The 13,695-nt window shown below is 42.2% G+C and overlaps 1 protein-coding gene across 3 annotated transcripts in view; it reads left to right on the forward strand.

The window, feature by feature from the left end:
• The window catches only part of kif6 (kinesin family member 6), a 229,223-nt gene that overhangs the window by 35,764 nt on the left and 179,764 nt on the right, over positions 1-13,695 (forward strand). For 2 of the 3 annotated variants that reach the window (XM_041848347.2, XM_041848348.2), the window contains exon 5: positions 1,237-1,346. The exons of the other annotated variant lie outside the window; for it this stretch is intronic. In XM_041848347.2, coding sequence (XP_041704281.1) covers positions 1,237-1,346 — 110 coding nt within the window. The remainder of the gene's footprint in view (positions 1-1,236; positions 1,347-13,695) is intronic. 3 annotated transcript variants of the gene reach the window in all.

Below are 13,695 nucleotides of genomic sequence, written 5' to 3' on the forward strand. Positions count from 1 at the left end.
AGCAATTATTAGGAAATGGAAGACATACAAGACCACTGATAATCTCCCTCGATCTGGGGCTCCACGCAAGATCTCACCCCGTGGGGTCAAAATGATCACAAGAACGGTGAGCAAAAATCCCAGAACCACACAGGGGGACCTAGTGAATGACCTGCAGAGAGCTGGGACCAAAGTAACAAAGCCTACCATCAGTAACACACTACGCCGCCAGGGACTCAAATCCTGCAGTGCAGACGTGTCCCCCTGATTAAGCCAGTACATGTCCAGGCCCGTCTGAAGTTTGCTAGAGTGCATTTGGATGATCCAGAAGAGGATTGGGAGAATGTCATATGGTCAGATGAAACCAAAATAGAACTTTTTTGGTAAAAACTCAACTCGTTGTGTTTGGAGGACAAAGAATGCTGAGTTGCATCCAAAGAACACCATACCTACTGTGAAGCATGGGGGTGGAAACATCATGCGTTGGGGCTGTTTTTCTGCAAAGGGACCAGGATGACTGATCCGTAAAGGAAAGAATGAATGGGGCCATGTATCGTGAGATTTTGAGTGAAAACCTCCTTCCATCAGCAAGGGCATTGAAGATGAAACATGGCTGGGTCTTTCAGCATGACAATGATCCCAAACACACCGCACGGGCAACGAAGGAGTGGCTTCGTAAGAAGCATTTCAAGGTCCTGGAGTGGCCTAGCCAGTCTCCAGATCTCAACCCCATAGAAAATCTTTGGAGGGGAGTTGAAAGTCTGTGTTGCCCAGCGACAGCCCCAAAACATCACTGCTCTAGAGGAGATCTGCATGGAGGAATGGGCCAAAATACCAGCAACAGTGTGTGAAAACCTTGTGAAGACTTACAGAAAACGTTTGACCTGTGTCATTACCAACAAAGGCTATATAACAAAGTATTGAGAAACTTTTGTTATTGACCAAATACTTATTTTCCACCATAATTTGCAAATAAATTCATAAAAAATCCTACAATGTGATTTTCTGGATTTTTTTTCCTCATTTTGTCTGTCATGGTTGACGTGTACCTATAATGAAAATTACAGGCCTCTCTCGTCTTTTTAAGTGGGAGAACTTGCACAATTGGTGGCTGACTAAATACTTTTTTTTTCCCCCACTGTATGTATGGCTTATGAATGTGTTAAGTCCTTACGAAGGTACCTTTTCAAATGTGTTACCATAACCACCTAAATGGGTCATTGTATTGTCTTGTGTTGCTCTAATGGACATCTACAGGACAGCAGTATGGTGTACACCACCCACATCTCTTACCTGGAGATCTACAACGAGGTGGGCTATGACCTGCTGGACCCCCGGCACGAGGCCTCTCGCCTGGAGGACCTACCGTCAGTACCTCCATCTTTCCTTTACTCTACTCTAATTAGGCCTGTATGCTTAAAGAAGTCCTCCAGTGATTTTTGAACTTTTCCTGTTGAAAAGTACACTAAAGGGTAAAACAAATGTTTTGAGCAAAATAGTGTTTTTAGACAAAACTGCAAACTTCAAGGAGTAGGGCATTCAAGGAGTTGGTTTGATAGGAAGACATGATGTCATCGGCCTCCCCACTTGCTTAATGAACAATAGAGGAGCAATGGAGAACAAAAGAGGAAAGGCCCAACCCCCCACTTGTGTTATGTCATGACTTACCTGGACCACCTATTGAGATGTCCCTTTTGTTAAGTAAATCATGTGTTAAATTAGGTGAAAATGAGTCTGGAGTTCCACTCAATATAGGCTTGGTACATCCATTACTTTTAAATTGATATATAGCCATTGATTCTTGAAGAACTTATAAATGCCTCATGAGCTTTGTTCAACTGTCCTACCCCATCAGAACCCAAAATGTAAACCTGTTTTAGTACATTGTTTGTAAACAATGCAATTGTAAACAAACACTGTAGGCTAAAACAATACTTTTGATCTCATGGACGGTCAGTCCTTGCATCCATAGCTCTGTCTCTGAATTTGAATGCTTACATTTCTCCAGCCCTATTGCTCATCTGTTTAACAAAACAGTGGCAGTGTGACCACTTTGTTGTTTTTCCAATTCCGGAATGCCCCTTTTAATACAAACTATACATGTCTACATAACATCCACTATATTGTTCTACATTTATATGCACCTTTTCCTTTCCTGTGTTCTCTTTCTCTATCAGGTAATTATATATATATATATACACAGTGAGGGAAAAAAGTATTTGATCCCCTGCTGATTTTGTACGTTTGCCCACTGACAAAGAAATTATCAGTCTATAATTTTAATGGTAGGTTTATTTGAACAGTGAGAGACAGAATAACAACAACAAAATCCAGAAAAACGCATGTCAAAAATGTTATAAATTTATTTGCATTTTAATGAGGGAAATAAGTATTTGACCCCCTCTCAATTAGAAAGATTTCTGGCTCCCAGGTGTCTTTTATACAGGTAACGAGCTGAGATTAGGAGCACACTCTTAAAGGGAGTGCTCCTAATCTCAGTTTGTTACCTGTATAAAAGACACCTGTCCACAGAAGCAATCAATCAATCAGATTCCAAACTCTCCACCATGGCCAAGACCAAAGAGCTCGCCAAGGATGTCAGGGACAAGATTGTAGACCTACACAAGGCTGGAATGGGCTACAAGACCATCGCCAAGCAGCTTGGTGAGAAGGTGAGAACAGTTGGTGTGATTATTTGCAAATGGAAGAAACACAAAATAACTGTCAATCTCCCTCGGCCTGGGGCTCCATGCAAGATCTCACCTCGTGGAGTTGCAATGATCATGAGAACGGTGAGGAATCAGCCCAGAACTACATGGGAGGATCTTGTCAATGATCTCAAGGCATCTGGGACCATAGTCACCAAGAAAACAATTGGTAACACACTACGCCGTGAAGGACTGAAATCCTGCAGCGCCCGCAAGGTCCCCCTGCTCAAGAATGCACATATACAGGGCCGTCTGAAGTTTGCCAATGAACATCTGAATGATTCAGAGGAGAACTGGGTGATTGTGTTCAGTGTTGTGGTCAGATGAGACCAAAATCGAGCTCTTTGGCATCAACTCCAAGAACACCATCCCCACCGTCAAACATGGAGGTGGAAACATTATGCTTTGGGTGTGTTTTTCTGCTAAGGGGACAGGACAACTTCACCGCATCAAAGGGACGATGGACGGGGCCATGTACCGTCAAATCTTGGTTGAGAACCTCCTTCCCTTAGCCAGGGCATTGAAAATTGGTTGTGGATGGGTATTCCAGCATGACAATGACCCAAAACACACGCCCAAGGCAACAAAGGAGTGGCTCAAGAAGAAGCACATTAAGGTCCTGGAGTGGCCTAACCAGTCTCCAGACCTTAATCCCATAGAAAATCTGTGGAGGGAGCTGAAGGTTCGAGTTGCCAAATGTCAGCCTCGAAACCTTAATGACTTGGAGAAGATCTGCAAAGAGGAGTGGAAAAAAATCCCTCCTGAGATGTGTGCAAACCTGGTGGCCAACTACAAGAAACGTCTGACCTCTGTGATTGCCAACAAGGGTTTTGCCACCAAATACTAAGTCATGTTTTGCAGAGGGGTCAAATACTTATTTCCCTCATTAAAATGCAAATAAATCTATAACATTTTTGACATGCATTTTTCTAGATTTTTTTGTTGTTATTCTGTCACTCACTGTTCAAATAAACCTACCATTAATATGTATGCATGTATGCATGTATGCATGTATGCATGTATGTATGTGTAGAAAGGAAATACAGTGCCATACTCAAAAGGCCTATTACCAAACAATATAAAACTATTTCACCTACCCATACTGCTCACTTTGTCTAAATAAAGTTTATTTTCGGAGGCGAAACCCCTATTGAGTTTGATTATGTTTTCCATTTTAGTCATTTAGCAGACGCTCTTATCCAGAGCGACTTACAGTTAGTGAGTGCATACATTTTTTTCATATTTGTCTCCCGTGGGAATTGAACCCACAACCCTGGCGTTGCAAGCGCCATGCTCTACCAACTGAGCATGAGTTATACTTAGAGCCTATGACAGGTTCTCGTCTGTCAGGCTGGCTCTGTGAAGCCTCCGGCATTGTTCCAACTGGCACTCTATTCCCTATATAGTGCACTACTTTTGACCAGAGCCCTATGGGACTCCAGTATTTAACATCCCGCTACCAACTGTTAACTGATAAATGGCGATGTGTGAAGGAAATGGATGGCATTTCTTCTCCTGATATTCATTTCAAGAACTGCCGAGGAGTTCTTCGTCGTCTCACTGCTGCAACGTGAGCTGGCATTTATGCGGAGCTCTGGTCGCCAGCTGCTTTTGTGTGTGGTGCCTCCCACTTTCTTTATCTGTGTACCTCTCACTCCTTTATTTCTTTCTTTCTCTCTCTGTCTCTCTCTATCAAAATGTTATTTTATTTTATAAAATTTTTTGTGAACATTGGCAACAGAAAAGTTGTAGAGGATAGTAGATGAAAGAACTTTGGATACTTTATCTTTGTGTCTCTCTGTTGTCCTCGTCTCCCTAGGTTTGTCTCTTACCCTGTCTCTTTTTAGTATCTTATAGACTGTTACAGTACTATATGCATTGGTGCCAATGCCACATGCACATAACCTTCATTGTAAAGAATCTTGTGCATTTCAATTTAAAAATATGAGTTACCCTGCTGACTGATTGACTGATGCAAAAAGTTGTATCGATGATTGTAACTGAAATTATGTTCTGCTGAGTTGAATGAAGTTACAATTTTGTCTTTATAAGTTCAAACGAAAACCTGTTTACAGTGAGTTTTGCACGACACATGGTATTCCCTACTTTGCAAATAACATGCGTTATGCGGCTTTGTGCCACCCTGAGAATATTGTGCTACACTCTAGGCCCTATAGCGCCTACAGGGTTTGTGCATTTACTTCCTGTTCATGTTTTTCTTTTTAAACTTCTCTTCCTCCTTCCCCTCCTCTCTCCCTCCCTCGCTGTTTCACTCTCTCCATCCGCGGGAGATTTGGCTCTAGGTTTGAGGACCCACAAATGACAGCCATCTGGAAATAGACTGTGCCCACTGTTGACCACGCTGGCCACACTCCTGTTTCAAGGAGATGCTGTCTCTCTCTCTCTGTTTCTCTCTGCCTTTTATCTTTGTTTTTCTGTCTTTCTCTTTTTTCTGGAGTTCTCTTCTCTGACTTTTGTAGTGGTATTTGTGTGTGTGTGTGTGTGGTACTAAACACCCTTTGGTTTCTGTTTCTCTCTTTCTTTGTCTCTCTCTTTTCTTGATTTTTATTCTCTCTATCTCCTGAGGGATATTGACATCATGGGCTTTAGCAACTTTACTCATCCCGCCTCATAGCAATGTCTCTAGGTTGGACGAGCCAACAGAAGCCTGTTGTTGTGTGCCAAAACCCCATCCTAAATAGAGCGATTTCCCAGTCCAAACCCACAAATGTAAACTCTGCTTGAAATGCATCTCTTCACAATCTGCAGTATATTTGTATACACGTTTTTTCTCCTATTCCAATACCTAACCCAGTCCTTTCATTTGAGTCGTGTGGAGGTTTTGAAAATGTTTCTTTCAGTCCAGCCCTCCATTCAGTGAGTTGGCTTGTTTATTTACACTGATGGCAAGCAGAGAGGTCGTGCACAACGTAGCCTCACGTCAAGGCTATGCCAATTCCCCAAATGCCACACAACGTCTTTTCTGTCAATGGTAGCAATCGATTTACTTCACCATGGTTCAGCTTCTCCTACAGCAGCGGTTATCAAACTAGGGGTCGCAATCCCATGTGGGGATGCCTGATATGTAAATGAGTCGCGGGAGAATTTTTAAAATCCTGAAGAAGAAAAAACTATATACAATACATACATACATACAGTACCAGTCCAAAGTTTGGACACACCTACTCATTCCAGTTTTTTTTTAGTATTTTTACTATTTTCTACATTGTAGAATAATATTGAAGACATCAAAACTATGAAATAACACATACGTAGAAACCAAAAAAAGTGTTAAACAAATCAAAATATATTTTATATTTTGGATTCTTCAAAGTAGCCACCCTTTGCCTTGATGACAGCTTTGCACACTTTTGGCATTCTCTCAACCAGCTTCATGAGGTAGTCACTTAACCTACTACATTTGCACACACTGTATATAGATTTTCTATTGTGTTTTTGACTGTACGTTTTGTTTACCCCATATGTAACTCTGTGTTGTTGTTTTTATCACACTGCTTTGCTTTATCTTGGCCAGGTCGCAGTTGTAAATGAGAACTTGTTCTCAACTGGCTTACCTGGTTAAATAAATAAAATAAAAAAAGTCACCTGGAATGCATTTCAATTAACAGGTGTGCCTTGTTAAAAGTTAATTTATGGAATTTATTTCCCTAATGTGTTTTTGCCAATCAGTTGTGTTGTGACAAGGTGGGGGTGGTATACAGAAGATAGCCCTATTTGGTAAAAGACCAAGTCCATATTATGGCAAGAACAGCTCAAATAAGCAAAGAGAAATGACAATCCATCATTACTTTAAGACATGAAGGTCAGTCAAAATTTCAAGAACTTTGAAAGTGTCTTCAAGTGCAGTCGCAAAAACCATCAAGCGCTCTGATGAAACTGGCTCTCATGAGGATTGCCACAGGTAAGGAAGACCAAGAGTTACCTCTGCTGCAGAGGATAAGTTCATTAGAGTTAACTGCACCTCAAATTGCAGCCCAAATAAATGCTTCACAGAGTTCAAGTAACAGACACATCTCAACATCAGCTGTTCAGAGGGAACTGTGTGAATCAGGCCTTCATGGTCAAATTGCTGCAAAGAAACCACTACTAAAGGACACCAATAAGAAGAAGAGACCTGCTTGGGCCAAGAAACACGAGCAATTGACATTAGACCAGTGGAAATCTGTCCTTTTGGTTTGATTTTTGGTTTCAACCACTGTGTCTTTGTGAGACGCAGAGTAGGTGAACGGATGATCTCCGCATGTGTGGTTCCCACCATGAAGCATGGAGGAGGAGGTGTGATGGTGTGGGGGTGCTTTGCTGGTGACATTGTCAGTGATTTATTTAGAATTCAAGGCACACTTAACCAGCATGGCTACCACAGCATTCTGCAGCGATACGCCATCCCATCTGGTTTTTGCTTAGTGGGACTATCATTTGTTTTTCAACAGGACAATGACCCAAAGCACACCTCCAGGCTGGGTAAGGGCTATTTGACCAAGAAGGAGAGTGATGGAGTGCTGCATCAGATGACCTGGCCTCCACAATCCCCCGACCTCAACCCAATTGAGATGGTTTAGGATTAGTTGGACCGCAGAGTGAAGGAAAAGCAGCCAACAAGTGCTCAGTATATGTGGGAACTCCTTCAAGACTGTTGGAAAAGCATTCCTTATGATGCTGGTTGAGAGAATGCCAAGAGTGTGCAAAGCTGCTTTGAAGAATCTAAAATCTCAATTATATTTTGATTTGTTTTTAACACTTTTTTTGGTTACTACATGATTCCATATGTTATTTCATGGTTTTGATGTCTTCACTATTATTCTACAATGTAGAAAATGGTAAAAAATTAAGAAAAACCCTTGAATGAGTAGGTGTCTCTAAACTTTTGACTGGTACTGTATATTGTATCGTCTTTATCTCAAAGTCATTGTAATGTGGTAAAAATCTAAAAGACAAAATTCAACCAGAGAGCACCCTTGGATCATTGGAAAAGTTCTCACTTTACAGTTGAATCATTCCCACAGTGAATGGCGAGGCCCACTATGCAATGAAACCACACACTATTGCAGATACTTTGATATTACCGGCCGCTATTGATATGGTGAAAACAATGTGTAGGGAGGCAGAGGCACAGAAACTCACGTTAATACCTTTGTCAGATAACTCTGTTAAACGAAGAATTCATGCTATTGCTAGCAATTAAGAGGAAACTGACTGAATGACAAAAAAAACTCCCCATCTTATTCTCTCCAAATGGACGTTAGCTGTGAGAGCCGAGATGCCCATGCATTGACTGATGTTTGCTATACATGTCAGGGGATGCTATTCATGAGGACATATTGTTATGTCTCTTGATTCCTGAGCATGAAACGGCACAGGGGATGTTCAGTGTGCCACGTTGCAATATTGACGAAAAACAGATTCCATGGGATCGAATGGTGGGCTTTTCCACAGATGGGACTCCATCTATGGAGGGACTGCTGGCAGGCCTCTCTGCATTCTAGTTATGAATGTGTCTCCCTTTGCCATGTGAACGCTTTGTATGATACACCGAGAGCAACTGGTGGCAAAAGAGCTGAGCACAGAACTCTGAGATATACTGCAGCAGGTAACTTTGAATTGTAAACTACACCACATCCACTGCACACACGCCTGTTCGCAAAATTATGTGGAGATATGGCATCAGAGCATGACAACGTTCTATTTCACACCGAAGCTCGGTGGTTATCGAGGCGAGTGTTGGAAAGATTTTTCTCATTGAGAGAGGAAACGTCATTCATAATGGATGTAAAAAAAACAGACTTGGTTGATTTTCTCTGTAATAAGAAAAGTATGTCTCCTTGCCTATGTGGCGCAGTGGTCTAAGGCACTGCATCGCAGTGCTAGCTGTGCCACTAGAGATCCTGGTTCGAATCCAGGCTCTGTCGTAGCCGGCCGCGACCGGGAGACCCATGAGGCGGCGCACAATTGGCCCAGCGTCGTCCAGGGTAGGGGAGGGAATGGCCGGCAGGGATGTAGCTCAGTTGGTAGAGCATGGCGTTTGCAACGCCAGGTTTGTGGGTTCGATTCCCACTGGGGGCCAGTATGAAAAAATAAAAATTAAATAATGTATGCACTCACTAACTGTAAGTCGCTCTGGATAAGAGCGTCTGCTAAATGACTAAAATGTAAAAATGTAAATGTCTATATAACAGACATTTGGAAAACTGAACGCAAGCATGCAGGGGAAATACTCAAATATTCTACAGATGAGTGACCGAATCAGTGGATTCAGAGGAAAAAATGATTGTTGGAGAGTATCTTTCAAAAGCGAACCATGACCCCTTCCCTCGGCTGTGCATGTTTCTAACAGAAAACAGCATCATGTCGCCAGCTCATATCTGCGTGAAGCTGGATTCAGTGCTCTCGTCTGCATTGAAACCAAATATCTATCTAGGTTGGATGTGACAGCAGAGATGAGGTGCACACTGTTGACCATGCCCCCTGACTTTGAGAAGCTCCGACGAGACATGCATCAAGCACACCCATCTCATTAGTGATGGTGAGATAAGATACAGTGGCTTGCGAAAGTATGCACCCCCCTTGGCATTTTTTCCTATTTTGTTGCCTTACAACCGGTAATTAAAGTCACTGTACATTATGTCAGACTAATTTGCAATTGACTGTCATAGCCCCACATTAAAAGTATGTGCTGGTGAGTTGAGAAGACAATCAGAAATACTGTTAGATATTTTTTCAATTGACTGCCATAGCCCCAAATAAAAAAGTAAACATTGGCTGTTAATTACATAATAATTTTCACTTGGTTGGGGTCGCGGAATTTTCAGATACTGTGTCAAAATGGGTTTGTGGGCCAAAAAAGTTTGGGAACCCCTGTGACCTACGGTGTTCTCTGTCATTGCGTTCTGCCTCAGTAGTCACATCCATTTTGACATTTGTGAATGTTGTAATGAATAATCGAAATGCATTTCACAAATGAAAGAAGAAGAACCCGCAATGATAACCCATTTCCAATCATTTCCACCATTCTCCTGAAGTGTGCACTTTCACACAAATCAGGGATTGGTGTCAGCAAGCATTGGCTGGAGGTACTATCCACCATTGTTTAATACATACAAATATTGAATACCAGTGAATTGGGACACAGTAATATGCAGTCGGGAACTAAGAAGGATAGCACCCCAGTAAAAGTCATCATGACTGTTGATGACCCAACATTAGCAGGGATGGTCAAGAACTATCCTACATTTGTATGACGTTGTACCAAGAACATGTCAATCACCCTTTTGCTTGCTTTCAAACTTTCACTCAGCCCTCTCATCCTCTTCAACCTGTCAGTCAATCAATCCTTTGGGATGTTTTTGCAGTGGTGGCCTAAGAAGTGACGCCCAGCATCTGTACAATAATTATTATATTATTATTAAAATTATTATTAAATTATTAATTACAAGCCATCTCTATTTGATGTCACTTGATGTGGGCAATAACTCATCCACAGTTTGTTTTTCAGAGGCTGCATCCTAAATGGCACCCTATTCTCTACATAGTGCACCCATAGGGCTCTGGTCCAAATTAGTGCACTATACAGTATAGGGAATATGGTACCATTTGGAACGCATACAGAGTGTGCCTGTCTATCACATTATAATCTGGGAATGGGATAGATAAAGCATGTGTACAGCAGGCCAGGCCACAGGGCTGTAGCTGTAGCCCAGTGTCTTCGTCTGCGTCCCAAACGGCACCCTGTTCCCTTTGTAGCACACTACTTTTGAACCAATAGTGCACTACATAGGGAAAAGTAGTGTACTATATAGGGAGTAGGGTGCCATTTGGGACATAGCCTTGCAGATGAGGTTTGTTTGGATTGAAGGCTGGCCTCTAGGAGGGACGGGGGTGTGGTAGAAATATTAGTTCAATAATATCTCTCAGAAACCGGAGCCTGTGAATTCAGAATAGACTTTATTACAAAGTAACAAAGCCGAGCTGGTCCATGGAGCAACTGCCTGCCCTGACTCGGAGCTCTCCTTTTATACAGTTTCATGCTTACACAACATGCATAGTCATGCTTATACAACGTTCATAGTTACTACTCTTTATGTAAATTATTAACATCTTTCAAAGATTAGCTTCCAAAGTCCACGTGTCGTCTCTCTAGGCAGGGCCTTTGCCTCTTATCTCATTATATTGGTGGCGTGACTAGGACACTTTGGCAAAAAATAATATGCATACATACATTGGTACAAATGGGCACAGAACTCATACTTCTGCCCATAATCTATTCTATATTTATTCGGTGTTTCCACTTTCACTGAGTACTGTGCCCATTTGTACCAATCATTTTGTAATGCTCCCTCCCATAGTCCCTTCAAATTTAGTACTGACTATTTCCAAAACGTATTTTGCATCTTTCTCTTGCCTCAATTCCTCTTAATATACCAAGTGGTGTTTCCCATGTCAATTTCTATTTTGCAACCATATTCATCCCAGATGGCTTCTCCAATTGTTTGATGATTGGCCCACCCACAGAGTGATCGTTCTGGCAGAGGTTTGCTCCTCCGTATTGAAAAGGATCTTTGAGTTTCTGTAGCTGTCATTTCTTGGGCTGGAATAAAAATACTAGTTTGAGCCGTTTCCAATGGTACCTGCTTTTTTATTCTGCTTTTTATTCTAGCTTCAGTGGCTAGTTCCTTAGGTATTGGTGTGATCATAAGATGTTTGGCTTGTTTTATAGCCATTATTTTTGCATGTTCATTCCCTACAGGTTTTCCATTTTTATTTATTTTGTACTTAACTTCCACATAGTGCATATAAGGATATATTCAACTATCTGACATCTACCTAGTCTAGGCCAGCCTGTGTACAATATTTGATCCCTGTCCATAATAGATATTCTTCCTGGTTCAGTAAGGCTATGTCTAGAGTATTGTATAGTTGTGGGCAGACTCACTACCATCTTTCCTAGGTTAACTGCTAATAGTGTTAGAGCCATTCCACAGCTTTTCAGTTGTTCTGTTCTCCAATTTCTGTAAGTGGGACCATAGGAGGTCAGAGAAGTCAATGGTAGGGAAGTCACTTTCCCCTCTATCTCCTGTTGTCCCTTCATTGCCTGGGTCATTGCCTGTGGTTGGGGCACCTGCCATAACAGGTATCCCATTAGCAGTATTCCCCACGTCATCAGGCCCCATCCCCTGACTCTTCGGATTTTCAGGAGGGAGCACCTGCTGGCCTTCGATGTTTGTGCTGAGGCTCGTACTTGCTTCTTCTTCTTCTTCTTCTTCTTGGACCCTGCCTGGTGTGTCAATATCTTCAGCTTCCTCATGGCTCGCTGGTGGCAGGCCGGTTCCTTTCGGGACCCTGGTGCAGTGGTTCAGATGGTACCACATCGTACTTCCTTCCACCTGTATCGACGTGGGTGTTGCTCGGATCACTGTGTATGGTCCTTCTCTCCTTGGCTCATTCCACTTTCTGCGGAACACTCAGATGTAGACTTGGTCTCCTGGTATCACCGTTCCTGGCTCCTTTGGTCTGGGTTCCGGTTCTCGCCTTTTTTCCTGGAGATAAATAACTGTATGTATAGCAGTTAGTTGTCTTACATATGCTTTAAGCTCCACCTCTAATTGTTCCAATGAGGGTCCTTTGTAGGGTCCTCTCAGAACTGGCACTGGCATGGGTCGAACCATAAGCCTTTCATGCAGGGTTAGGTGTGTATTTCTGTTAGTTTGCATGCGATAGCTCATTAAAGCAAGTGGCAGTGCATCCACCAGGTTAAGCTTTGCACTAGTACAGATTTTATTCAATTTAGCCTTGATGGTTCCATTTATTCTCTCAACCATCCCTTGCGACTGGGTGATATACACATCCCAGTCTTTGCTTAATCTTTAACTGCTGTAGTACTTGCTTCACCGTTTTCTGAACAAATGCTGATCCATTGTCTGAGCTGATTTCGGTCATTATCCCAAATCTGGGTATTATTTCTCTGGTTAGAAATTTGATTACTGTCCCTGATCCTAGATCTGCTGATGGTACCGCCTCTACCCATCTGCTAAATCAATCTATTATCACTTGCATGTATCTTTTGCCATTCGCCTTTAAAAAAAATAATATCCAAGTAATCCATGACTAGGTGTCAAAATGGTCCTTCTGGGACTGGTATGTGACCTATAGGCGTGGTTATTCCTTTTCGTACATTTTGTATTTCTTTTTTCCTTATCACTTCCCCCCCTTGCGCAATGGTCAAAACCATGCGCATCAGTTATCAGTAGATTGAGCAACATAGTGGGTGCTACTATGGTTCCTTCATGAGACCTCCATAGTCCTGTCGAATCGTTGGTGGCCCCACTTTGTTGCCACATTGTTTGTTCATAAGGTCCTGCTCTTTCCTGCACCCTAATTATATCATCTGGTTGTGGTATAGATTCAATAATGACCATTGGTGCCGTTAGCACCGGGATGGTGCATTTAGATGCTTTTATGGCAGCTTCATCAGCCGCAATATTTCCTTTAATCACAAGCCCATTTCCTTTAATGTGCACCTGACATTTTATTATTGCCAGTTTTGTGGGGTACATTAATGCCGTCATAAATGTTACAATCTGCTTGTAGTGTTGTATGGGTGTACCATCACTTTTCCTAAATCCTCGTTGTTTCCAGACTGCCCCAAATAGGTGACATACCCCATGTGCATATGCCGAATCAGTATAGATGTTAACTGTCTTTCCTTTTCCTAGAGTGCAGGCCGCAGTAAGTGCTTTTAGTTCGGCTAACTGAGCTGAGCATGGCTGTGGACTGTATTCCTTGTTTTTGCACTACTGCTTAACCTGCATGATTTCACGTATGATCTTTATAACATGACCCATCTACAAAATATTATTCGATGTACTCTTTCCCTATGTGAAGCAATGGGGTTGACTCTAGGTCTGGTAAAAGTCAAGGAGTCTGCTACACAGTCATGCGCTTGTCCCTAAAATTCCAAAGTAATTCTCTCAGCTGGATTCACCATACTGTACCG

This window comes from Coregonus clupeaformis, chromosome 37, assembly GCF_020615455.1.
Source record: "Coregonus clupeaformis isolate EN_2021a chromosome 37, ASM2061545v1, whole genome shotgun sequence".
NCBI lineage: Eukaryota > Metazoa > Chordata > Actinopteri > Salmoniformes > Salmonidae > Coregonus > Coregonus clupeaformis.